Genomic DNA, 14682 nt, shown 5'->3' with positions numbered 1-14682 from the left:
AAGGGTCACTTTGACAAACTATTGTTTGGATATTGGGTACAACAAAAGTAATGCAGGTCTCCCTTGCAGTGAGAGACAGAAAACATGTCCAATGGTTACATGTTGATAACTCGTGACAACTTCTGCACTCTGTTCAGGAGCAGGTCGCCCTTCTTGATGGTCTCCTGGTACTGCCAGTTCTTGCTATCAGGTCTGGGGGGGAAAAGAACAACAGCTTTAGAGTTCTGTTACTGTTCAATAGAGGCGTTTCCTGGCAATGCTGAGCTTCGGTGGTTATCTTGAATAGTAACCTTACCTATTTGTTTCCACGATCTCGTTTACTTTGTCAATTTTACAATGGAGACGACCAGCGGCTATGAATCGGGAGAGCTCCCTGAGGAAAGAGCGGGGAAATTACATCAGTTAGTCCAAAACGGTAGAGTTTTATATGGCACTTTTCTAAAACCTTCAGCTGAGCACATGGAAAGAAAAGTGAAGAATATCCACACAGATAATGATGAAGCTTTGATTTGACAGTGAATCACTGCTTGACAAAGACCCACTTTGGGATGAAACGTGCAGGTTTTGTGCTTCTAGGGAGCAAGATTGAGCACATGGGGTATTCCTGATTTTAACCCTGCACCTGAAATAAGGTCATTTGAATTTACAAACACGATATTCCATGTTCCGACTAAACACATATACCCTGTTACCGAATTCCTGATCACTGGTTCCCATTTATTGGGCTTCTCTTTGTAGTGTTACCAATTTTGAACAAGTAGCATTTCAGATCAAGACATTCGGAGGGATCCTACCCACCCTGAGGCTTGAAAAATACTCATCCTGATACAAGAATCCCCCCTGAACAATTCTAATCCACCCTGCCATCTTACAATTGATAACTTTAGATCATTTGAGAGAATTATTCTCCAGCACCACCCTGTCCTGAGACGAATGATAGTGAGAACCACAGCTGGAATCTCTCTGGCACATCTTGGCACAAAAATGACCTTCACTCCGCAAGTTGTACACGCAGCAAAAGATGCTTTTAACAAACTCAGCTCAAGCCTATGGCGTTGTGTAAGATGTGGCAGGTGCTCAAGCGCGGGGTGCTGGACTCACTGGTCAATGAACTCTGTGCTGACGCCAAAAGCCTCGGCCATGTAGCCCAGGGTGAGGGAGCGGTAAGACTCCAGCAGCTGGCTGTAAGCCTGAATCCTCATCTCCCTCACGTAGTAGCGGTAGTGGGGGGCAAACAGCCAGTCCTTCTTCATCTCCTGCTCCACCGTGGCTGTGGCACAAAGGAGGAAAGAGACACGGTTACTGAACATGAATCAAAAACATGTTGGTGGGGACGACACTTGACGCCCATTTGTAGATTCCCATCCAGACCACATAAGTTTCAAGTCACGCTGAACCGGCATTTGGAGAGTATGTGACTTCCTTATTGTGACATCATTTCAGAGTGAAACAGGATAGAGGCGGGGCATAACGTTTGGAGGAGTTTGATTTGACCGTTGGCATTGAAAAGTCAAGTTCCCTGCCCGCAGTGCCTCCTGGAGCAGAGGGTGACAGTAGTCTGCCAAAGAATTTATTTGACATGACAAATCTATAACTTACCGGCCATGTTGCAGTAACGGTCTATGTTACAAATACAATTAACAAATCCACTGCTGGTTGGCGGTTCCCGAAAAACAATTTAATTGTGATATAAAAATCCAAAGAAATTGTTTTTTTTTTGCCTTTTTCTTTAATAAACAAGGTGCACTCTATAACCAGGGATGTGATCTAAAATAGTGTGTTGTAATAATCAACGTGTTCCAGAAATATCAAATCAAAAAAGTTGTACAATGGGGGGAGAGAAAAAAATGGAGGCCAGTGAAAGGAAAGGCTTTGCTCACCCAGAGACTGGAAGAAGACGGAGTAGCGGCACTCGTAGAGGGAGAAGAGATACTGGCGAACGGACGGCAGACCGTGGAGCACCTCCAGGATCTCCGCTCCTTTTATCACCTGGGAGGAATGCACAAAGGGGACACATTAGGGACCTTAAGGACCTTCTCAGACCAGCCTAGTCTGGTTCCTTTAAGGACCTTCTCAGACCAGCCTAGTCTGCTTCCTTTAAGGTCCTTCTCAGACCAGCCTAGTCTGGTTCCTTTAAGGACCTTCTCAGACCAGCCTAGTTTGCTTCCTTTAAAGGAGGACTTACCCCCTAGATATGTATTAGAACAGTGATTTGAAAATACCTATGGAAAAAACCAAGAAATGACATATACTCTTGTCTATACTAGACTCTTTGGCTGTGTTAAGTCAAGATTTTTTTTCGGAAATCGACGTCATTAGTTTGCCTACTGCCTCAAAAATAATTTATTTGAGAGGGGCAATATCTTTATAAATATCAACAACTAGCCAACGCTGGTGGCCTGTATGGAAACAGAAAATCCTGAAATGGTTGATAGTTATATCAATTTGGCCATTCAGTGGCGAACTAGAAATTTAATTATTTTTGTCCCATTTTGTCCCATGTGTGTGTGCGTGGCTTGTATAAACTTACGTTAAGAGCCTCGCTGCTCGCAGCACACAGTGAGGACAAACCTCTCGCTCTGGGGTAACACAATGCGAGATTTCTCCACGTAATTCCCTCGTCTAACTAGAGATAAACCGCGCAATGAAATCCGTTTTTAATTTGCGTTTTGGGGCTTTTCGTGATTCTTGTTGAAAGTTACAACACCTCTGATTTTTCCTCTCAGGGCGCAGGAGGCAGCGCAGAGCTCTTCTCCTCCTCACACTGTTCCCATGCGAATCCCCCTGAGCAGCACACACACACAGACAGAGCCAGTCGCTCTGCTCTGCTGACTTGATTTCCAGAAAAGTTGGCGTTGCTTGTACACAGTGATGATATTATATTAGCCGATATGTTTAGAGAAGCTTTGTCACATTGTCACGTCGTAGTATAGCGTTATATTTTACATGTCCGCTAAACTGCGACGAGATTTGTTTGCTGAAATGTCAGACTGTTGAAAGCCCCCGCCTCTCACTGCTGCTGTGTGCTGCTGCCGCGCGCCCCCGCGGGTGCATGAGAGAGCAGACTGGCCGAGAGAAAGTGCTTCCAAGTCGGACTGATAGCCGCGGAAATGTCAGACTGTGCTCTCTGTGCTCTGAGAGCACAGAGCTGCTGCTGCTGCTGCTGCTGCGCGCGCGCCCGGAGCTTGGTGCTAGTGCATGAGGTTACAGTACGACTCTCTCCCGCCCGCTCCCGCCTGGCTGGGCTGGAGACAGTGCTTCCAACTCGGACTGATAATATAAACATCATCATTCGAGCTTATCCAGGTAAGATATTAATAAAGTAGTGACACATTCAGCGGGAAACTAACTATAATTAAGACATGTGCCAACTTTGACGACGTTTGGTTCAGTATTTTAAGAGCAAACTTCAATAAGAATAGGCTTGGAGTTCTGAGGAGCCGAAAGGGTACAGGGGGGATAGGGGAGTAATTATCTTGAAATCCCATAGTCTTTGGGGACAACCTGACGTCAGGTTGTACCAAATCTCCCATTCATTTGAGAAAAAAAAAAAAAGCAGTGTTCGACCCTTAGAGGGCGCTTATGCCAGTTATGCTGCTGAAAAATGATACAAATGGTAAAATGGCAACAGTTTGGTGTCAAATGTGGAAATTCTGACCAGAATTCTTCACACATCACCCCCAAAGTCATATATATTGGTTAAAAGCTGAAAAAAAGTGTTTTGGAGGTAAGTTCTCCTTTAAGGACCTTCTCAGACCAGCCTAGTCTGGTTCCTCTAAGGACCTTCTCAGACCAGCCTAGTCTGGTTCCTTGAGTCGCACCAAATGCAAAAAAATATTTTGTTTTTCAGCTGGTTTGGTTTGGTTTCACACCAGGTAAAAAAGCAAATGGTCCAGATCCGGCTGCCAACCCTCACAGATTGGCTAGGAGAGATTGTCTCCTGGGATGGAAAATATAAATTACCAGATTTATTTGACAGCTGAAATTGTAAAAATGTGTGTGTGTGTGTTGGGTATATTTTACAGTCTATGGTTGGGACCAGCGACCGTGCCTATTGGCATTGTGTAAAGGTGACTGTGTGTGGTGTGTGTGTGTGTGTGTGTGTGTGTGTGTGTGTGTGTGTGTGTGTGTGTGAGAGAGAGAGCGAGCGAGGAGAGACTGCGTATCTGAACAGACCTCTCTCCGTCATTAAACTGCTCTCTAATCCACAAGTCAGAACCGATTTCTGTCAACTTTCTCTGTATCCACAAGGTCCCGATATTTCCTTGTGCCAAGCATGCTTCTATATCACCTGTCAATCAAAGACTGTGACCAGAAACGTGAGTCGGGCTGACATGTGTCATTATTAACGAGCGGTAATTCGGGCGAGATCGCTGTGAATTATCCATAGTATTGTGAAATAAATTAATGCATAATAATCGTGAAATCGTTTTTCCTCTATAAGATATACTATATACGACTATGATCGTACCATAAAAATCTATAATCGTTGCATCCCTAGTTTGTAGAGGGCTGAGCACATATACGACATAGATGTACAAGTAAATTATTGTCGTCCAGAAGCAGATTATAAGTGACCCCACACAAAAAGAACTCTGGACATTCAGTTGCCTACCTTTTCGCGGAGGTCAGGCCTCTTCAGGGCGATCATACAGACGTAGACTGTGTAGGTGACGAAGGTCTTGTAGTCCATCAGCTCGTAGGAGGTGAAGGTGGAAACTGTGTCAAGGAAGAGCTCGGCGGCCTGCTTGAAGTCCCTGATGGCCACACAGTACAGACCCTGGTAGACCTTCAGACGATTCCTCCTGTCCCAGTCTCCACCTTCCTCGATAAGGCTGTGGAAACACACACACAGAGGGGGGGCTTCAGAGTGCTGAAGACCACTGAGGCTGTCAGTGGAATCGTGCTTCTGCTAGCTTAGATGAGGAGCAGACCGCATAATAGACGTACGTAACGTACACCAACCACATTGTTCCGTAATGAATTAGGGATGCACCGATATATTGGCTTTGTTGACTGCCATCGGCAAATAAAGATGCTGTTCACCGATTGCAGTGGCCAATATTTAGTTCAAAATATTTTGTGTCGAAAAGGCAGGGTAAACACAGGTGCAAGCAACACACTAATGAGGGTTTCCAAATTCCAATCATGGAAGTTGGAAACCCTCATTAGTGTTTTGCTTGCACCTGTGTTTACCCTGCCTTTTCGACACAAAATGGCCCCCGCGAAAAGGGTCAATTGCTCGTGTGTCATCACAGATTAAACAATTGGCTCGAGTGACATCATTGATGACATCACTTACATCACTGATGAAATCATCATTGAGGACATTGCTCATTCGCTCACTGATGACATCATCACAGATGACATCACAATTGCTTGAGTGACATCACTGATGAGATTATCACTGAAGACATCATCACGGATGACATCACAATTGCTCCGAGTCGGTATGACATCAGAACTGGCCCCTTTCTTTCGTGGGGACATAGAACTTTAAAATCGTAGCCAGTGGTGACTGATGATGTCACAATGTCTATGACATCACTGATAAAGTCACAATGTCTATGGCATCATCAGTGGGAAATCATCAGTGCGCATAGCAACATGAAGGCGGCAGCGTCTGGATGTCATTTATGTATCTCAGTCCTGTGGGCCCCAGCCCCACAATCGTCATTTGGTGGCCAGAGCGATTACGTCATTGTCATCATTGTCGAGTGGTGGCCAGTGGTGACTGATGTCATAGTAGTACACAAACACAATCATCAACAGCGTGCAAACGCCCCCGATGACTGATGTCATAGCCACTGATTATGTCATGCCCCGCAAACATTGAGTGATGTGACTGATGAGGTCATGTCCCACTACCCTTCCCCTGCGACACCTCTCATGCTCAACCAGGCCCCCAACCCCCACCGCTCCTCCCGTACCTAATATCCATCATCCATCCAACCGACTTCCCACGTGCGGGGGGCGCGCGGGTGGCATTAAACAAGCGCACCCAGTGCTTATTCTCCCCTCCCCCCTACCGCTTCTCTGAACTGGGTGTGCTTGAAATGCCGCCCGCGTGTCACGGTGAGTGGACTTGGCCTGTTTTATTAAAACTGCAAAATTTTAATTCAAACAGATGGTCCGATGTAGAAGGCTCAGTCAGAGGGTGATGGGGGGCCGGGCCATCGACGATGGTCGATGCCATCGTCCCATCGTGTTGGCACTTTTCTACACTGCTACCGCTGAGTCCATCATCACCTCCTCCATCACCGTCTGGTATGCTGCTGCCTGCAAGGACATCTCCAGACTGCAGTGCATCATCCGCCATGCTGAAAAGGTGGACGGATGCAGCCTGCCATCCCTTCAGGACGTACACACTGCAATGGACGCCAAAAGTGGTCACGGAAAATCATGGCCGACCCCGGCCCTCCCACCATCAAGGCCCCCATGGCAGAATACTGATGTCTGGCAGAACCAGAACATCTCGACACAGGGAGTTTCTCCCCAACTGCCATCCGCCCTCTTCAATGAGACCCGAAGGCCCCCACAAAGGACTTAATCACTCCCTCCCCCCGATGCCCACTGAGCACAAAAGGCTCAGTAACAGGCTGGAGTCCCCTCCCCATGGACATTATCCCACGGACACTATCCTTGACACTTGGTTGATGTTTTTTATTTGAGTGTCATGCACCCTAAGGTGCCCAGCCCATATGGGCTTGAAGACACTATATCATAGTTACAATAGCCAGGATGGCCACATGACAAATCATATTTCTTTGTACAGAATCGAAAAAAGAAAAGGCATTTCAACAAAACATTCACTTTCCAAAAAGAGTTATACTGGGTACAATGTTATGGCTATTACAATTAATCTTGAATAGACTTACATTGTAACAAGTCAAGAGTCATAATGGCATGGCTTCGTGTATATAGAAGGTTACACATGGGCACCAAAGCGACTGATGACATCACTCACTCCGCGTCCCCTTCCTCTTCCTCATCCCCTTCCTCCTCCTCTGCGGTGGCGTCTTGGTACTGCTGGTACTCCGACACCAGGTCGTTCATGTTGCTCTCGGCCTCGGTGAACTCCATCTCGTCCATGCCCTCGCCCGTGTACCAGTGGAGGAAGGCCTTGCGGCGGAACATGGCGGTGAACTGCTCGGAGATGCGCTTGAACAGCTCCTGGATGGCCGTGCTGTTGCCGATGAAGGTGGCGGACATCTTGAGGCCGCGGGGCGGGATGTCACAGACGGCCGTCTTGACGTTGTTGGGGATCCACTCCACGAAGTAGCTGCTGTTCTTGTTCTGGATGTTCAGCATCTGCTCGTCCACCTCCTTCATGGACATGCGGCCGCGGAAGAGGGCGGCGACGGTGAGGTAGCGGCCGTGGCGCGGGTCGCACGCCGCCATCATGTTCTTGGCGTCGAACATCTGCTGAGTGAGTTCGGGAACCGTCAGCGCTCTGTACTGTTGGCTGCCCCGGCTTGTCAGGGGGGCGAAGCCTGGCATGAAAAAGTGCAACCTGGGGAAGGGCACCATGTTGACTGCCAGCTTCCTCAGATCGGCGTTGAGCTGGCCGGGGAAGCGCAGGCAGGTGGTCACCCCGCTCATGGTGGATGACACAAGGTGGTTCAGGTCCCCGTAGGTGGGCGTGGTGAGTTTAAGCGTGCGGAAGCAGATGTCATACAGGGCCTCGTTATCAATGCAGAAGGTCTCGTCTGTGTTCTCAACCAGCTGGTGGACAGACAGCGTGGCGTTGTAGGGCTCCACGACTGTGTCCGACACCTTGGGGGAAGGCACCACACTGAAGGTGTTCATGATCCGGTCTGGATACTCCTCTCGGATCTTGCTGATGAGCAGGGTGCCCATGCCGGAGCCGGTGCCTCCTCCCAGGGAGTGGGTGAGCTGGAACCCCTGTAGGCAGTCGCAGCTCTCTGCCTCTTTCCTCACCACATCCAGAACAGAGTCCACCAGCTCGGCTCCCTCTGTGTAGTGGCCCTTAGCCCAGTTGTTACCTGCCCCACTCTGACCAAAGACAAAGTTGTCCGGTCTGAAGATCTGGCCAAAGGGGCCGGACCTCACAGAGTCCATGGTGCCCGGCTCCAAGTCCACCAGCACCGCACGAGGAACATACTTGCCACCCGTTGCCTCGTTGTAATAGACGTTGATTCTCTCTAACTGCAGGTCGCTGTCACCGTGGTACGTCCCAGTGGGATCGATGCCATGCTCATCGCTTATCACCTCCCAAAACTTGGCTCCAATCTGGTTGCCACACTGGCCCGCCTGCATATGCACAATTTCCCTCATTTTTTAGTTGAATTGACTCTACCAGTCCTACTTATAGCAAGGATTAATAACATCACCGATGTCACAATGTCTATGAGGACATCATCAGTGATAATATCGTAAATCCTTATCACAGATGATGTCGCAATGTCTATGCATAATATGTGACATCAGTGATTTATGACATCACCGAAGATGTCACAATGGATCTGTGCGTAAGTAGACAAGGATTTATGCTCTGTTGCTTAAAGGAACACTCCGCCCATTTTCAACCAGCTTTGTATCATTAGAACATCAGTAGTATATCAGAAAACTGTAAACGGTTTTGAAGTCTGTCATTTAATTTGACAGTTATTGAGTGTTAAAGTGTGGACCAGTGACATCACTGGTCCACACTAACTCAAATGAATAACTCATTAACTCAAATTAACTCATTGAGTGCCATGGACGTCTTTCGACGTCCAATTAAATAGTGACGTAGAGTGCCACGGACGTCTTTCGACGTCCAATGCGTTTTTTGACGGTGGGACGTCGATCAAAGCCTTCCGCATCTCCTGTACAACTATTATAGCTATTGGAGGTCTATAACCTATTTTACAGAACCCTTAGGTGGCGACAGTGCTCTCCAGGTTAACAGAAAGGCAGAGAAAAACAGAGAATAAGTCGTTGGGGAAACGGAAATCGCATCGCATCCGTATGCATCGATATGCATCGATATGCATGAAGCGTTTTAACGTTAGATGTGCCTGCAGCAGCAGCAGCCAATCTGCTCCCACAATTGAGCTCCTCCATGTCCGCTGCAACAGCCCATTCGCATGATCAGCCGTGGAGTTTATTATTCTCAACTGGAAGCATAGGAGCCGGTGACAAACACACGCGGAAGCTGTAAAAAAGCTGGATGTCGCGCACCCTTCACAGTGCAGAGCAAACTCAGCAGAGAGCCACCTCCCATAAGGAGGAGTGTGCAGTTGAGGGGTGGGAGGGGGGGGGCACGTAGAGCAGCACACACACAACACCCAGACAGACCCAGGCAGCAGGACAGGGTTGGCAAACGCAAGCCAGAATATCCGATGCCCACCAGCAGCAAATCAAGACCAGCAAGAAACTGCAACCAGCAGCGCACGCAGGGGCCAGCGCTGCTGGTTGCAGCTAAAAATATTATTCTGCCAAACAAAATTCCCTGGCCTTCACTGTTTTATTGAAGGAAATAATTTTTGAGGTGTGACTACATCAGAAAATTAGCTTCAGAGTCAGTGATGTGTTTGAAATGTTTAATTTCACAAAAGGGCCATTATCTCAGCTTCTAGAAAAAAAAGTCTCTTTTTTGTTAAATCAAGCTATCTTCTCCGGCTGATAACTAAAGAACGGAAAATGATATCAATAAACCTGTTTTTGCTGATGATAGAAAAGAGTCTCATCGTTCTTTTTGCGTGTTCATTGTTTACATAGTAATATCACACAATATTCTGTGGGCCTCGAGAAATCACTGAAAAAAGCTCTGAAACTCTGGCACTGGGAGCGTCCGTTCTCCAAAAGTGGCTGGCACTCAATGAGTTAACTCTCAATAACTGTCAAACTAGATGAATGATGAATAGTTTGACAGTTATTGAGAGTTGATTTGAGATAATGAGTTATTAATTTGAGTTAGTGTGGACCAGTGATGTCACTGGTCCACACTTTAATCTGGCTTACCAGATAGTTGCAATAGGCTACATGTCCCGTGTAATCCATACTGCCTTTACTAACGTAAACATACCATCTCTCTCTCCCATCCAGTATCTAAAAATAGATATCCCCACTACACTGGCAATGGTGCATTCATGGTCCAGACTCCAGACTAAAGTTGATGGTGCGTTCAATATCATACTGATATTCACAACGTTAATGCCACCTGCATATCATTGTATTCTTTCATTGAAGAAATAATACAGGTGACAATACTGTAACCGCAGAGATACCGGAGGTGGGCCGTGAGTGCCATTTTTTTTGGGCGCACATTTTTGTACGAATACAACTACAATACAAACTACCAAATGGACTGACAAGAAAGCTATATCACTATAGATCACTATAGTAGTGACCTGCAGCCTGTTGCACCAGCTGAACGTAAGTTCTCTCTTAAGTTAGGGTGTAAAGTCCACACTAACTGCTACGTTCAAACTAGTTTGTTTGACACTAAAGTTGTGTCTTTGTTTAATTGCACCAGAGACGTAAGGTAGTACATCTTAACTACCGTAAATTCCGGACTATAAGCCGCACCGGTGTATAAGCCGCACCTGCAAAGTTGACTATTTTTTTCTTATATAAGCCGCACCGGACTATAAGCCGCGGGTGTTTTAATGGTTTTTTTTTTTTTTTTTTTTGTGTTTTAATGTTTAATTACCATATGTAAGGGTTCATGCACAGAGGGGATTGTCGGGAAAGAGATGGCTGTTTGAGGAAGCTCCCATTTATTAACATTTCAACAAAACAACATAACACAACACCACCTGTGTTGTTTTTTTACAGTGCACACAGTGTCATACAGTGTCATACAGTGTGGTGAAAAGAGGGCAAGAGAGGAAATTAAAACTTATTATAGTTATATAGGATTTATAGTTAGAAAGAGTGCTAAAAAAGAGATTTTTTTTTTTTTTTTGAAAAAATCCATAGATAAGCCGCACCGTTATATAAGCCGCAGGGGCCAAAAAAGGCCAAAAAACGGGGAAAAAGGTGCGGCTTATAGTCCGGAATTTACGGTAGTAGTCCTTAAACTCCACACTAGCCAAAATAGTGTCGCAGAAAATGACGTGTACAGTATCTGTGACCAATCCGTGAAAAGCACAGTGGAAATGGTGTTTATTTACCGTTGTTTAATTAAGTGGAATGAAAACAGTCGGGACATGTTGCCCACCAGTGCTTTCATATTTCATCAAAACTAACCAAATGAGAATGTTATTGAGTAACGTTTGTTTACATTACGTCATTTCACAGACGCTTTTATCCAAAGCGACTTACAATAACACGTATCTGTGAGCTCTTCATCAGCATTGTAGGTTAATTTACGACCATCCTGCATCGCTAAATTGTTGCTGTTATTTTAATTTGTATGCAGTGACACAGCTTGTGGAAAACAAAAGCGCGAGTCATAAATATCAAAGGGTGTAATTGATCACGGAGGAACGCGTTACCGACGCAAAACAATGCTGCGCCATGGTGCCAATATTGCCAGCTGTGCCGACTTTACACCTAGTAAGACGTAGGTGTAAAATTTAAGTTCTAACTTATGCCTACGTTGTAACTATTTCACTTGGTGCAACCCAAATATTTTTAGTAGTGCGTAAACTCGGACTTGGTGAGACTTTACGCTCAAACTAGGTTACGTTTCAACTTACGCACAGCTGCTGCAACCCACTGCTGGCCACCAGGGCAAGCCGTCTAGAACTGTATGAGCTCATCTGCGACCTGGCCACTTTCTTTCCTTCTTGGGGACATACGGACGGTCATGTAGACGGTAAAAAAACACTATATGAAAGAAAATGCTAATCCAGAAATCTACCTCTTGGCTTTCTCAGAGTTGCGTGTGATGAGGTCGCTGTCCATGTAGAAGAGGCCGATCCTCAGCAGGTAGAAGACGATATCTAGTCTGTGACCCAGAGCCACCGTCTTGTCATAGGTCTTCCTGAAGGCTGTCAGGGCTCCCTCCTGTGGACACATGAGGCAAAGACACACGTGTCAATCAGGCTAGAAAATGTGTGTGGTCAACTCTATTTGATACCATTACATCTTCCTTTCCCTTGGCAAACAAGTAAAAACAACATACAAACTGCTATGATCCAGTCTTTTACTTCTGTACCATTTCTGAAGGAAATTGATTACATCTATCTATATATAAAATTGAGTATGTTTGCGATGTTTGTTTAAAGTTCTGTGTCAGGCCACAGCTATGCCGTTTTACGTGCGATCGGGCTGAAACTTTCAGTGTGTGTAAAGAGCACCCGTGCGGGTGACCTGACGGAGCCGGGTTTTTTAATTAGACTAATTACCTAATGATCTGATGTCATCAGTGGTGTCATCAATGATGTCTTCAGTGATATTATAAGGGCGTGCACAAGGAGGGATTGTGACAAGCTTGATCAGTGATGTCATACTGTCATGCGCGGGGGGCACGCGCACACACACATACACACTGATAATGGGGCACACACACACAAGGAGGCATTGTGACATCACTGATGCAATAACATTTAGTGAGCAACACGCACGCGCCAGTAGGGCAGTCCGAGCCACGGAGCAGAGGAAAGCGCTCTATCGAACGTCTATCAAACAATTTTTTTTATTGTTCGATTGTTATCGCCGATATATATTGCTATCCTTTTATCCCCCAGCCTTATTACAACCTATCCTTTGTTGAAGATTTACTGCAAAAAATGTGGATGTATTGAATTTGACAGGCGAGTCAGGTAAGTAGAGCTGTCTGCTGAGTGTGAACAGGGTTACGAGCAAAAGGTTTAACGTAAAAATAAAAAAAACATACTGCTCACCTGGCGTAATCCAAGTCTCCACAAGCCCTTAGATGCCAAGTTGACTTGGAAAGACGTCATTTACACCATGTTTTTAGCTGAAATCTGCACTTTTCTTAAGACTCAAGTTAAGAAAAAATTGCACTTGAAAAACATTATCTTTTTCTTTTTCTTTCTTAAGATTTTGTGAATCCGGCCCCAGGAAGGAAACAAGTTCTTAGCTGCGGGCAACAGTTACTTTTACAGCAGAACAGAGCACCTCGAAAATGATAACTGCCCACCTGCCAAAGAGGCTTAAAGTAAAGAAACTTACCAGCCAGCCACATCAAAATCAAAAGTACCAAAACAACAATATCATATCAGCTGTGTGCGCTGAGGAGGTCAACCACACCTTGTCCCCAATCCTGATGAGAAATTCAGCTTTGGCCAACATGGCATCTCGTATCTCGCTCTCTCCCAGGCTCTTCTCTGCATCTTCCAGGACGTCGACCAGGCGCTTCAGCTCCTCCTCGTTGGCCTTCTTCATTTTACTCAGCAGGTCACTGTCCACCTGCCACTTCAGGTCCTTACACAGGCTCTCATAGTATGGTGCCATGTCTGGAACAGAGAAGACCACACGTCATCATTTGACTTATGTCAAGTCTCAATTCAAGCCGGGGCTACCAACTCCTATATCTCGATTAATGATGCAGACTAACGTTAGTAGTTTCAAAACATTTTAAGGCCAATTTAAGAACATTGCCTAAGGCTCAGAATAACAGTATGCAAACTTGACAACATGAAGCATTTTGATTATGCTAACCAAATCGCTCTAACCACTCCATGTAACGTTTTCTTGTTGGCTCGCTGACGTTTAACGCTAGCTAGCTTACGTGTTTAGAAGTGGGCTAACGTTAGTTTTTCAGCTTTTATCAGCAATAACGAGACATTTACTCGTCGAACATGACAACTAGTTGGCTACATTCAACTTAGTCTGCACTTATAACAGCCTTGTGTGTATGTGTTGAGCAGACTGAAGTGAGTGCATGATGCTAACTCACTGTTAGCTTTGATTGCGTCCATGAGCTCCGTTTTCACTTTAGCATCCTGTCGGTGGCCGTCCATCGTGAGCAGAAATTTCAGTTGTGCTATCCTAAGATCGGGGTTCTTAGGCAGACCCTCTTCTTCCAGATTCTCCAGCGGCATTTTGGACCAAATGTAGAAACAAAATAAAGACTAAACGAAAGAAGAGTATCTTTGTCGTTAGACAGAATTCAGCTCTCTCTCTTCCACACCAGTTAGCCTACCAACGATGACTACGGAAAACACTGCACTGTTGCTTCCGCCGGAGTGTCAGTCAACGAGGCGAGGAAAAAAGACGGACTACCGGGACACTTTACTGACTCACTCACTGTTTGGCGCCCTCGCCTGGACACATTATGGATGTAGTAGTATGGATGCCTCCTCCGAGAGTCAAAGTTGACCATTTCTATTTTACATTTGCATTATTAACCCATTGCAGTAAATACAACCATGGCTTAACTGTGTCATCCAAGGGCACCAAACACCAAATGAAACTAAAATCAATTGTATTTTCAGAAATGCATTAATTCCTGTTGTTGTTGTTGTTGTTGTTGTCACAAAAACATATCAAAGTTCGTATTCATTATACTTTTTATTCTATATTTATGCATTTCTATTATCATGTATTTTATTTGTATTTTTTTTTTATTGCAAATCATAATTAAATCATTTTTAACTAATCATTTTGACATAAATAACCTAAATCATTATTTTTGTGTGCACTCCAGGGAGAATCAAAAGTGTGTTGTTTATTCATTTATCTGTTTTTGCAAATGAACTCTTCAAATCTTATGTCAATCAAGAAAAGGTAAACTATTCTGCAAATAAAAAGCTGAGTTAA

The 14682-nt window shown here is 45.3% G+C and overlaps 2 protein-coding genes across 2 annotated transcripts; both read right to left on the bottom strand.

The window, feature by feature from the left end:
- Positions 1 to 6: 6 nt before the first annotated feature.
- Positions 7 to 14073, bottom strand: psmd6 (proteasome 26S subunit, non-ATPase 6). The gene is made up of 8 exons (XM_083660936.1): positions 13820 to 14073; positions 13171 to 13376; positions 11816 to 11961; positions 4616 to 4835; positions 1881 to 1989; positions 1102 to 1270; positions 296 to 373; positions 7 to 192 (listed from the first exon to the last, which is right to left on the bottom strand). Exons 1-8 carry the CDS (start codon positions 13962 to 13964, stop codon positions 96 to 98), a joined length of 1170 nt encoding a protein of 389 aa, XP_083517062.1. The 5' UTR covers positions 13965 to 14073; the 3' UTR covers positions 7 to 95.
- LOC310798361 (tubulin beta chain) lies at positions 6964 to 8298 on the bottom strand (the record flags this gene model as incomplete). Its single annotated transcript, XM_083660899.1, has 1 exon — positions 6964 to 8298. The coding sequence occupies one exon, from the start codon at positions 8296 to 8298 to the stop codon at positions 6964 to 6966; it is 1335 nt and encodes a 444-aa protein (XP_083517025.1).
- Positions 14074 to 14682: the final 609 nt, after the last annotated feature.

This window comes from Poromitra crassiceps, assembly GCF_964638095.1.
Source record: "Poromitra crassiceps genome assembly, chromosome: 25".
Classification (NCBI taxonomy): Eukaryota; Metazoa; Chordata; class Actinopteri; order Beryciformes; family Melamphaidae; genus Poromitra; species Poromitra crassiceps.
This window is presented reverse-complemented; position numbering and strand designations above follow the sequence as displayed.